The sequence below is a fragment of the Pipistrellus hanaki genome (assembly GCF_964339955.1).
Source record: "Pipistrellus hanaki genome assembly, chromosome: 2".
Classification (NCBI taxonomy): Eukaryota; Metazoa; Chordata; class Mammalia; order Chiroptera; family Vespertilionidae; genus Pipistrellus; species Pipistrellus hanaki.
In genome coordinates, this window is record NC_140504.1 from 12637856 (window position 1) to 12651166 (window position 13311).

General features: G+C 34.5%; 1 protein-coding gene across 2 annotated transcripts in view; it reads right to left on the minus strand.

Moving 5' to 3' along the window:
• NCAM2 (neural cell adhesion molecule 2) overlaps window positions 1-13311 on the minus strand; it is a 381172-nt gene that overhangs the window by 113058 nt on the left and 254803 nt on the right. For both annotated transcript variants that reach the window (XM_084874323.1, XM_084874324.1), the window contains exons 6-8: window positions 10824-10941; window positions 8387-8547; window positions 4741-4886 (exon numbers count right to left, since the gene is read on the minus strand). In XM_084874323.1, the coding sequence (XP_084730449.1) occupies window positions 4741-4886; window positions 8387-8547; window positions 10824-10941 (425 nt within the window). The remainder of the gene's footprint in view (window positions 1-4740; window positions 4887-8386; window positions 8548-10823; window positions 10942-13311) is intronic.

Consider the following 13311-nt stretch of genomic DNA (forward strand, 5'->3'; position numbering starts at 1 on the left):
TTTTTTTTAAGTTTTAAAAATTACATATTTTAAGTGGAGGTAAGTATTGATAGATTAGAGATAAAATATTTTATTAGTTTAAAAGATCTCAGCACCATATTTTTGTTGTTTCTGAGAGGTATATTACACAAGGATATTTTCTGATATGTTAAAACACATAGTTCAGTCTTACTTCAAAACTGCAGCTACAGAAAACATCTACATGTGAGCACATCTGAGGCTCCTGGTGGTAGCCACTCAGCTGAGCCTTCCCCAATTCCTGATCCACAAAATCACAATGGAAATAAAAGGTTGTTTTATGTCACTATGTTTTGGGGTCATTTATTATGAGGCAAGCATTCCAGCAGATATGTTCAGACAATACAAATACAGTGCTCATTAATGATATAAGTATCACCCCACTGGAGTGGCTCAGTGGTTGAACATCAACCTATGAATCAGGAGGTCACAGTTCAATTCCTGGTCAGGGCACATGCCTGGGTTGTTGGCTTGAGCACCATTGGGGGCTGTGCAGGAGGCAGCCGATCAGTGATTCTCTATCGTCATTGATGTTTCTATCTCCTCTCTCTCTCTTCCTCCATCTCAGAAATCAAAAGGAAAAAAAAAGTGATAAGCATCAGGTTTGCTGGGAAGTGAACATCTGTAATGGGCTCCTAATACATATGCAATGGAAGGGGAGCTCTGCCAACATTCCACTTCTGGACTTTCCAACTCCCTTGCTTACTTTCCCCTGTGGGAATGAGGGAGATGTCTGATTGCTAACAGTGAGGACATCATGTTGGGTGCACTTTTCCTAGGCACTCCCTTTTTCATTTTCAGTGAAGTCTATCTAATTCTGGAATCCTATATAGGTAATAAAAGTATAATATGCAAATCAACCTAACAACAGGACAACAGGAGGAATGACTGGTTGCTATGATGCTCACTGACCACCAGGGAGCAGATGTTCAACACAGGAGCTACCCCCAGTCCACAGGCACTAGGCCAGCCAGAACAGGTACCCATCGGGGGACCCCAACCATCCTGCTGGGTGCTCCACAGATCAGCACTGATTGCTGGCCAGGCATAGGGACTCTACCTGTGCATGAATTTCGTGCAACAGGCCTCTAGTTTAGTATAAGGACATGCCACATGATATTTTATCCTCATATATTTCTTTCTTCTTATCTGGTGATTGAGAATTTAGTCAAGGAAAAGGGATACTCTTCATTGAAACCCTCTGCTTCAAATACAATGTTGAAAAAAATTGGCTAAATACAGTCATATTATGGGATGCAATCATTATTTGGAGCCATATTATATGGATGACATTTCACTGACTATGACCTACACATTTAACAACTTTTATCAAAATTTTAACACTATGTGTGTGATCAGAAGTTTTATTTTCTGTTGTTCTGTATTGCTCAGGCCCCTGCCAGGTGCCCAGTAATCTGGCAAGAGCATTTTCCTTTTGAAAGGAGCAGTTGTTAAATTTCATTTGACTTAAAGTAAGAGAATTGTTTTCTGAAGTATGGCCTGAAGACAATCCCCATCATGCCAGCTGATGAGTTCATGAAGCATGCACCCCTAGTTCCTGTTCTGGACTTAGGACATAAACCTCTGGGTGTGGGATTCCAGAATTTGCATTCTAACAGGCTCTTCAGGTGATTCTTTTTCTTTTTCTCATTTTTTATTAAGGTATTATATATTACCATTGCCCGTCCCCCCACTCCACTCCCATACATGCCCTCATCCCCCAGAGTTTTGCATCTATTGGTTATGCTTATATGCATGCATACAAGTCCTTCGGTTGATCTCTTATCTCCCTGACCTCTCCCTAACCTTCCCACTGTAATTTGACATTCTGTTTGATATGTTAGTGTCTCTGTATATATCTTTTTGTTCAACCGTCAGGTGATTCTTAAGGCAGATACCTCATGTAACTTTCAAGACAACAGATATATGATCTCAATATACTCAATGATAGTTGAAGTATAGACAGACTTTAGGTATCAGACTTAATGGAGTCTACTGAAAACTAGAGTTTATTCAGAATAAAAAAAAAAAAAAAGCAAAAACCCACACAAGATAAACTATACTTCAAAAATTATGTAACCTGATATGGAAAAGTAAAGTTGATTGAATATTACAATGTTAAAGAGATCGATATGCATTTTACAAGGCATACTTCCCCTTTCCTATACAAGGAAAATAAGTATTATTATCCCAATTTTAAAGATGGAAGAACTCATCTTAAAAAGAATTCATGGCCTTGTGTTGCAAAGCAGATCAGTGGCTGGGGTGCCTGTTGTGGTGTATGTACAAGAGTTACTGAAGCCAAATATATTGTCAGGTTAGTAAATGACTTAAAAACTTTAAAAAAAAAAGAGCTTGGATAACATTGCCAAAGTTGAAGCATTATAAATGGCAGAGTTGAGATTCAAAACTAGGTTTGTCTTCCTTTAAAGCTCAACTCAACTATTCAATTTCTCAATTTTGGCTGTTGACAAAATTGATAATGTTAAGAGAAAAAAAGGCTTACAATCCAGAAAATAAAATGGGAATATTAAAATAATTTGGGAGAAATATCATGATAGAAAATAAATACAGCAGTCTTAACTTTTTTTTTATCCACTGGATAAAAGTTGTTATTTAGAAAAATAAAAACATATGTGTGTTTCTATAATTGTTTTATAACAAATAAACTAAATAAAAAATTAAAAAAGATGTCTACTTTAATAGATATAATCCTTAGCAAATAAAAACTAGTTGATCATTTTTCACAATTACTATAGAAGCGATTTCTGTAAATAGTTTTGAGAAGCCTGGGGTGTAGAGTATAGAATAAAATATCAGGCTCTCAGTTACTTGATAAATTTATACTGATAAAATAACAGAGTACAATGTATCTCTTGTTCTTGGTATATAATAAAGAATCATATTTTATTTTGTATTTCTTTATTGATTAAGGTATTACATAGTGTCCTTATTTCCCCAATACCCCCCACCCCATCATGCATGCCCTTACCCCCAAATTGTCTGTGTCCATTGATTAGGCTTATATGAATACATATAAGTCCTTTGGTTGATCTCTCCCCCTAATCCCCACCCTCCCCTGCCTTCCCTGAGGAGCTGGAGAGCATTATGCTAAGTGAAATAAGCCAGGCAGAGAAAGATAAATATCACATGATCTCACTCATTTGTTTAATATAATGAACAACATAAACTGAAAACAAAAATAGACCCAGGACAGAGAAACATCAATCAGAACATCAAACCTCAAGAAGCATCTTTTAAATAAGGAGTAAAAGCCATCTTAGAGAAGAAAAATTTTATGAATTTTATAGTAGACAGGAAAATAATGAAACCTTGAGTTAGAAATAATTAATAAGGGCTTATAGACATGAAAATCATACTTGAATAATCTCATCTACAGAAATGTACTAAATCGACATGAAAGCATTAGCCTACAGTTTTCTATGTCTAATTGCTTTTTGACTATTTTAAACATTTTTATGGAACTATAACACCTTTCAAACTTGCCAACTGTGCCATGGAAATATATATGATTTTCTCTTAAGAAAAATATTAAAGCAAACTATATTGTTTACCTGGGAATTTTTTTTTAATTTTCAATTTGTATATATAAAATATTTGTACATTTCCAAAGAGATATACTCTCTTAAATATGCCATCATGAAGAGAAATTGGGAAAGAAGAACACTAATGTATTTGCGAACATATTCTTTCAGAAGATAAATTATAAATGGATAGGGAGTAGTTTAGAAATCACTGACTTTTGCAGAATTGGATTTAATTTAATGAAAGTCACTTAAAGGACATTTGCCTTTAACACAGAAAATAAAATCCATCTATCAACGTACTGTTACATTTTTTACTTGGGTGAAAATCCTATCATTCATTTACTACCTTTTTCTTTGTTTTTCTTCTGCTTAAACGTGGAAATTTATATGAGTTGTTTAAAATGACAATAATGAAAATCCATGGATTTTAGTGAACTATATAATGATGTTTAATTGATTTTTACATAATGTATATGCATTCTGGTGAAAAGTCAGAATTTACATTTATACTCATTTATCTTATTGGATTCAATATTATATGAAAGCAAAACCTACTTTTGTACTGCACAAAGACAGCTCAAAACTTAAAGAGTGAAATGACAGATTTTTGTTCATTCGAATTACTTTCATTTTCACAGCACAGGGTGAAGGGGATAAAATTGCCATAAGATATTTTATACATTCAGTATACACCAAAAGCCAATTTAGGAAACTGAAGAATTCCAACAACCTAAGATTGTGTGGCTTAATAAAAAATACCTTTAAGTATTTCATTTGTCTTTTTCTCCTTTAAATTTAGTTTTAGGTTGATTGTGGTAGAGTTACATTTTTTAAATACATATTTTATTGATTTTTTACAGAGAGGAAGAGAGAGGGATAGAGAGTTAGAAACGTCGATGAGAGAGAATCATCGACCAGCTGCCTCTTGCACACCCCCTACTGGGGATGTGCCTGCAACCAAGGTACATGCCCTTGACCGAAATCGAAGCTGGGACCTTTCAGTCCGCAGGCTGATGCTCTATCCACTGAGCCAAACCAGCCAGGGCTAGAATTACATTTTTAAAAAAATAAACCTTTATTGCATTTCTTACTTGGTCAACTGGAATCCAATGTGAGATTTAATAAAACGCAAAGCAATGACATTGGAAACCACCATGCATTGAGTTCCTGTTACCTTATCGCCTTCGGAGAAGGTGATTCCATCCACGGCTCTTTTCCAAGTGATCTCTGGAACAGGCTCCCCTTCGGCTTCGCAGATGAGGGTGACTTGGCCATTCTCATACGTAGTTTCATTTTTCAGCTGTATTATGTGAGGCTGTACTGTAAAGAATACATGCATTACTCCATCTGTATTGGAGGAAAATGTTTCTCTGTAGACCTAAAAGCCACGATGGGCATTTGAGCCCACAGCAGTGTGGTGTGGAATTGTGAGCATTGTAGCTGGCATGGCAGCATGCTTTGTTTTGGAGTGGGGCCAACAGAGTTGCAAGGAACAGGTGAACAATTTTCTAAAAATAGTTTTCATCAGTGATCAATATAAACTAACAGAGGCCTGGTGCATGACATTCATGAACTTGTAGGTGGGGGAGGGGTCCCTCAGCCCGGCCTGCGCTGGGAGCCCTCAGGAGATGTTCCACTGGTGGCTTAGGCCCGCTCTCCCCGACCTAAGCCACAGGCAGACATCCTTAGCACTGCTGGGCTGGTCATTCTACCTTTTGGTCCATTTGCATATTACTCTTTTATCATATAAGATTTGAAGTGGGTTAGACACCAACATACACATTATAATTTCTTCCAACGTTATGCCATTTTAAGAGTCACTTCTTTATGTATTTTTCTCTTAAACCACAAATTAAAATTTTATCTTTTAAAGCCACATGTATATTTAAGAGTGTGTGTGTTTGTGTCTGTGTGTGGAGGGGGCCATGGGGGGTAGCATGGCATCCATTCAGTGAGATATTATCTCCTAAGCTTTTAAAACAGTATCGCCAAAGAGAAAAAAATGACGACTGTATCCTGAATAGGTAGTTAGGTATAATTAGCACAATATCTAAAATATTTATGCATAAAGATACAGAAATGCTATTTATTTATATCATCCTAGTTGATTTGTTTTTACCTCAATTTACCTTAACAATATTACTTGGAACTGTAACTATTTTTTTATAATTATGCCTTCTTTAAAAACAAAATATTATGTCTATTAATTTAAAATATCTTAGTATTAAAAATTATGTCCATCCACAAATTTATATAATACCACAGAGCTTCATGTTTGTAAACTCTGCATTATCTTCATTTATTAAATTTTACTTGTTAAAACATAATGGGATAAAACCCAGCACTTTTTATTTAAAGATAAGTAACAGGTATTTTTAAAACATTTAAGTGCAATTTCTCATGGAAATTAATAAGTAGTTCTTAATCTTAGAAAATTAGATTCCTGATATCAGAAATACAGCATATATAATTTTTAATAATTAAGTGTTTATTCCATTTACTAATACATTTAGTTACATTTCCAGTATGTATACATTACTTTGTGTCAAACACAATACAAGACTTTTCAGTATTATCATACAAAAGTGATTACAACAGTGATGTAGCATATAGAATGTATTATTTTCTATTTGATAACATTAAAATATTATAAATTTTTATATCTGTTCTCACTGCCACCCCAATAAATAACAAGTAAATAAACAGTATTTGATATGAACTCCTTGAGGTAGCTTGAGAACATAACCCTCTGGAATGAACTCAGACACCATCATTTCTAAGTAATTAATTTTTATACTGAGTCAGATTTATTTAATGTTTTAGGTTTTAAAGGGAACCATTTTTTAAAATGAAAAACTGCTGAAACAAATTATGGGCTTTCTGTAATTTCTAATAAATTTAAGTTTGTTTACTCTTCCCTCTGTGTGAACAATTTTTGCCTGACTCGGCTTTGCTGACATCTCATGGCTAAATATTTTTGTGTAGGTACATTTCATCATTACCTTCTTAGTAACTTTCCAACACCAAGCTATCCAAAATAATAGCCCTCTATACCCAACACCATCTGGTATGCCCATTTTCACATTATTTTTTTTTAATATTTTGTTATTCCAATTTTATTTTATTATTTCAATGTATTTTGGTCTAGTCTTTGTCTGACTCATCTGCCAGAATATAATGAAAATTTATGAAAATGTCTTTGGTTCAGAAAATATTCCTATTATGTGATTACAGGATCAGCTGGCAGAGAAGGTATCCATGTGTATTACCATTCAACTTTTGCTCTGTACCCATAGTCCCTGAATCTGCCTACTGCAAACATGGCCCTTCTTACTTATACAGAGTTCTCCCTCCTTCCTTCCCAGACTCAGCTGTGAAAGCATTTTGTCAGCAGTGTTTTTAAAAGTGGAGAAAATATACCAAATGTTAGTACTGCATATGATGTTTAGTGCTATGCTTTTTTAAAGAGAACACTCATATTCTAAATACTCACCAGCAAAACTGTTTTTCTTCTTGAAAACATAATGAAAGCCAAACAAATAATTTTTAAAAAACATACTAGTTCTTGACTCTCTATAAGATTGACACGTAAGGTAATACAGCTTTTAGTAATTATGGAAGATATTTATATTATAATTCTTTTTAGGAAAATGAAATGGAAATATTTAATTACAGTTGCATGTCAATGTGGCCTATTTATGGCCTCATAGGTGTGCTCTTTTGAAGTATAATGAAAGTACAGCTGATCCCAACATATTTCATTTAAAGGTTTATGAAAGTGTAAAATGCAAATTGACTGTCACTCCAATACACAAGATGGCCAACACCATGTGGTCAAAGATGGCTGCACCCATGTGGACACAAGATGGCTGCCACAAGATGGCCAGCAGAGGAGGGCAGATGGGGGAAACCAGGCCTGAAGGGGAGTTATGGGGACCAGGCCAGCAGGGGAGGGCAGTAAAGGGCAATCAGGCCAGCTGGGGAACAGTTAGGCATCAATCAGTCTGGCAGGGGAGAGTTAGGGGGTGATCAGGCAGGCAGGCAGGTGAGCCTTTGGGAGCCAGCAGTCCTGGATTGTGAGAGGTATCCCAGATTGGAGAGGGTGCAGGCTGAGCTGAGGAACACCCGCCCCCGGGCATGAATTTCATGCAGCAGGCCTCTAGTGTATCTATATAAGAGATCCCAGTACTGTAATTTAAGTGAATTTTCTTCAAGCCTCTGTATGAGTCAGCCAATATTTCACAAAAACTTACATGTATAATTTCATGTAATTCTTAAAACAATTATATCTGGTAGCTGCAATTTTAAAATATATTTTAGAGATGAGAAAACAGGGATTTCATTTTGGAAAGTTAAACAGTTCATAAAAGTGACAGAGTAAAATTGAGCCAGCTCTCCCTCTAGACATAACAGTTTTAATCACTATCTATACTAATAAAAGGGTAAAAGTTAATTAAACCAGGAGACCAGCCAGGGAGGGCAGTGGGGGCCATGAGGCCGGCAGGGGAGGGCATTTGGGGGCCATGAGGCCAGCAGGGAAGGGCATTTGGAAGCAAATTAGGCTGACAGTAGGGAGGCAGTTGGGGGAGAGTAGGCTGACAGGCAGAGTGGCTAGGGGTGATCAGGCAGTCAGGCAGGTGAGAAGTTAGGAGCCAGTGGACCCGGATGGATTGCTAGAGGAATGTTTGACTGCCTATGGAGTCAGTCCTAAACTGGTTGTCAGACATCCCCAAGGGGTCCCAGATTGAAGACATGCAGGCTGGGCTGAGGGATACCTGCACAAATTTCATGCACTGGGCCACTAGTGCTATAATACTTACCAAAGACTTGTAGGAATGCCTGCTTTTCATCTTCTCCTGCCTTATTTGTGGCCCTACAGACATAAAGGCCTCCATCACTATTGATTATGTTTCTGACAGTGAGTTCTGTATTGCTTCCTTTCAGTATGTACTTTTCACTTTCTTCAATGAACTTGCCATTCCTAAAGAAAAGAAAAGAGGTAGATCTTCATAAATCAGGCTTCACAACTCAGGAGACTATCATATTTAACTTTTAAAAAATATATACTTTTATTGATTTCAGAGAGGAAGGGAGAGGGAGAGAGAGATAGAAACATCAATGATGAGAGAGAATCATTGATCCTCTGCCTCTTACATACCCTACACTGGGGATCAAACTTGCAACCCAGGCATGTGCCCTAACAGGAATTGAACCTGACCTCCTGGTTTATAGGTTGACAATCAACCTATTGATTGCCAGCCGGGCATCATACTCAACTTTTTTATCTGTAATTGATAATAATTTCATAGCTCTTGATAGACAAGGCTATAATCCAATCTAAAGTATACTTCTAGTAGTCCAGAAAAACTTAATGTATTAAAGTTATACTTTAAAATAGTTTTGACTTTATAGGCAAGAATAATATTTGAGTTACATTGAAATATTAATACCAATCTTAGGCAAAACAGCACATTAGTTCAATATATACTTTGATTAATTAACAAAAAAAAAGTTTATTTGGTGATTTTAACTCTATATACATTTTTTATGTTGGTGAGTCAACACGTATTAATTAAAACTTTATTCACTAGGCTCCTGAGACACATTTAATAGAATTTCTATGGAAACCTACTTTAAGTAAGTTTCAAAGTAAATACAATTTAAATATGCAACTGATTTATTTTGAAAACACATGTACTGCCAATAAAAGGGTAAGATGAAATGATTACATGAAAATGAAGTTAGATAAATTATGCTGAATATAATAATTTAATTCACTGATGAGGATAAATCATTTAAAAAAATATTTTCCTTCTTATATTTAAATATTTCACACTTTCCATATTCTTTCTGGACTGAAGCCATATGCATTCTGCCCTAATGCTAGCCTTTGTGGTCCACTAAGGCCATGTCTTTCACACTTTTTTTTATAACAATTTATAGTAAGAAATATTTTAAATATTTTTAAATCTTAAACAATTTCTACAATTCCCCTTAATATGCATAGTACCTTCTTATAATTGTATATATTTTTTTTATTCTATTTATTGTCATTTCCTCTCCCTCTAGTTCTTTCTTCCAGCTCTCCATGTACATGTTTCTTATAGTGGTGCTCTAGATAACTGAATGGATTTTAATGTCCACTGATGTAAAAAGTTTAGCTTCTGCTCTTAGGGGTGGGAAGACTTACTTGTCTGTACAAATATAAATTTAAAAAAGAAAAATCTCAAAGAATTATACAAGTATTTTCTCTACTGAAACAGAACAGTTATCTGATAACCTAGTGATCTCTCCAGTGAACTTTGGCTTTGCTTTCTAGAAAGCACTGTTTCATATCTTCACACAATCCTTATCCTTCTATAACTCAAAAACATCTGCTTGTTCAGTTTCTATGGGAATCTCTAAAAATATCATGAAATGTGCAAAAATGTCATAAGGGTAGAGGGCAAAAGTAGAGTTTATAAACTACTAATAGCAAATATATATATAGCACTCTGTACTTTTAACTTAAAAATATTTTTGCTAACCCCATATTTACATTTATTAAAAATGACATTTCAGCATTTTTCTCCAGAATTTCATGTATAAAGAGATCTTTCGATGCAGTTGGCGATACAATCGATTTCTCAGTCTATTCAGTGGAAAATATTGATTTTGTTTAATACTATCACTACTGATAAAATAATAATACACTAGAAGTTTCAATAACTTGTGGTTTATACAATTTTGCCTATATTATTTACCTGTATGGACTGAGAAATAATCATGGGAATGTTAAACTCAGCATAGACAATATCAATCATATTGTAATAAGTTATGCGGTGCCAAGTGGGTACTTGAATTATCGAGGAAATTACATTGTAAATTATAAAACTGTCTAACCACTATGCTAAATACACCTGAAACGAATATAAAATAATATAAACTGTAATTGAAAAAAAATTAAAAGTAAAGGGTAAAAAATGCAATGCAAACACATGAAGTGTGAAATGTAAAAAAATAAATGAATTTAAAAAAGAAACATGCCTTATAGACAGAATGCTAAGCTCTATGGGTAGACCTTTGACTTGGGTTAAGTCACTGCTGATCTCTAACAATTGAATCTATTCAATGTAAATGAACACAAAAGCATAATAGCCTTTTAAATAAAATCCAAAAACAATGCTTTCCTTCCAGATATAATGAAAAGGTCACAACTCTTTTTTCATAAGCGTGATTAAGGACACAGATCAGAGGGGATGTGGGCACACGGCCTACCTGTACCAAGAGATGGTGGGCTCCGGAGAGCCAGAGGCCCTGCAGGATAATGTCATCTCCTCTCCTCTCTCTGCTGTGGCGTTGAAGGCTTTCTGAGGCATCGTGATGGCTGGTGGCACTGAAAACGAATTAACATAGATAGAGAGATGAAGAACATTTCAGCAATACTGTTGGGTCATTTTTACCACCACTTCTGCTGTTGTTTATACTAACCTGTAAAACATTTTTAAATGATTTTTTTTATTTTTAGAGAGAGGGGAAGGGAGAGTGACAGAGATATAAAACATCAATGAAAGAGGAACATCATCAATTAGCTACCTTCCACATGGCCCCCACTGGGGATCAAGTCTGCTCCCCAGGCATGTGACCTGACTGGGAATCGAACCAGTATCTCTCGGTTCCCAGGTTGACACTCAATCGCTGAGCCACAGGGGGTGGGCCTGAGATTTAAAACTTGGTAGTCAATATCTGTACTTATATCAACAGGCTGACTTAATCTCTAATGACTGTAAGATCACAGATCTACTTTCTGATGTAGACTAATTAGATAATTCACTCTAATGCCTTTATATTACTTTGAATCTATCAAAATAAACTATATATATATATTAGTTATATATATATATATATATATATATAAACTATATATATATATATATATATATATATATATATATAGCTAATTGATGATGTTCCTCTTTCATTGATGTTTTATATCTCTGTCACTCTCCCTTCCCCTCTCTCTAAAAATAAAAAAAATCATTTAAAAATGTTTTACAGGTTAGTATAAACAACAGCAGAAGTGGTGGTATATATATATTGTTCACAAAAAGACAGAATATACTACCCTGGCTTATAGCAGTGCTGAGATCTACTTGGTGCATGAATGGATTTGCTATTTGGGTTCTCATCAGTGTATGTAATTCTATAAGCAATCCTTCATTGCTTCAAGACAGGGCTTTCAAATTAGGTGTCAAACCATAATGTTCTTTCTGATTAACTGCATTTAATTTCTTTAAACAACTATAGACCATTTTATAAAGAGAAACTGCTCAAGCCATAGAGAGTATGAAATAGATTTTCATGAACAATTCAATTTGAAATTAAGCTTCCCCAATTTCTAACTAATTACATTACAAAAACTGTGTGTGCTGCACATTTCATACTTGTTGAAACTGTTACTGAAATGCACTGTTTGCAATAAACAAATCAATAACATCCATAAGAGGAGCTACATTTCCAAGTACAGCATAAATTTTGATTTAATGCACACTTTTATGATTTTCAATTTAATATGACAAGCTGATATTCTCCAAATTAGTTACATTAATAGATTTGTTTTTAACATATAACAAACAGTATGACCAGACTGTCATTTACCAGTGTGATTATAATTAAATATCCCAAGATGGCAGTCAGGTCAGCATTAATGCTGCATTATCGCCATTGATAGTGAGAAGAGAAGCTGATATGTATCTTACTAATTAATCACAATAAATCAAGTTTCTCCCCTTATGAATTCAGGTACAAGGGGCATGATGTCTGACATGCTGTCTCTAAAGTAACACAATAATTACTAGTGTTATAATAGGATGGACTTTTTTTACATATGAACTCTGCATTTTAAGTGCATTGAAATTTAACTTTCTGCATCTCATTTTCCCTCCCTGTAATTATGGAAAAAATAACATTTTAATCAAAATGCAATTCTTTTCATTTGATTATTATAAATGAAGTTATAAGAACATTATGCCTGTTCTTTATTACTACAATGAATATTTTAACCCATTAGAGAACTATAATGAAAGTAAATGCTTTTATAGAAATTATCTGTACAAGAAAAGTATTTGTGAGAATAGAAACACTTCCAAATGGAGAGTCACATGCCCCGTGGTTGTCCTGTTACTGTTACTAACCTAAAAAATTATTTATTTTCATCACAATTTTCTTTTCCATAAAGTGCACCCCATATGCTGGAGGATATGTAAGAACTGACAAATATTGACGTTTATGTTTTATGATACATCAACTTTGCTAGTGCAAAGTATAGAATAGATTAGCAGAACAATATTAATATTGTATGTTTACATAGAACTTTGAAGAATAGGTCTAAAACTATTGTGAAGTGTAACAGCATTTAAATTTTCAGAGATGTTCACTAGCCCAAATGTCATGGAAGGTTTTTAGCCACTGTTTTAGACCACAGTGTAGTTTTTTGTATATTTACCTAGTTATAAATATGCTATTGGGTTGGATTAAATAACTTTAAATGGAATTACTATAATATTATAAAACATTCAAGTTTATTTTTCTCTCATAAGTCGCACATCTCCTCTTTTTTAATTTTTTAAAAAATACTATTTTTTTGCATTATTTACAACATCTGAAACTTCTATCTATCTATAATAATAAAAACATAATATGCAAATTTACCAAATGGCCTTCCAGACATCCTTCTGGACGACCTTCTGGATGACTCGGGGCTGAA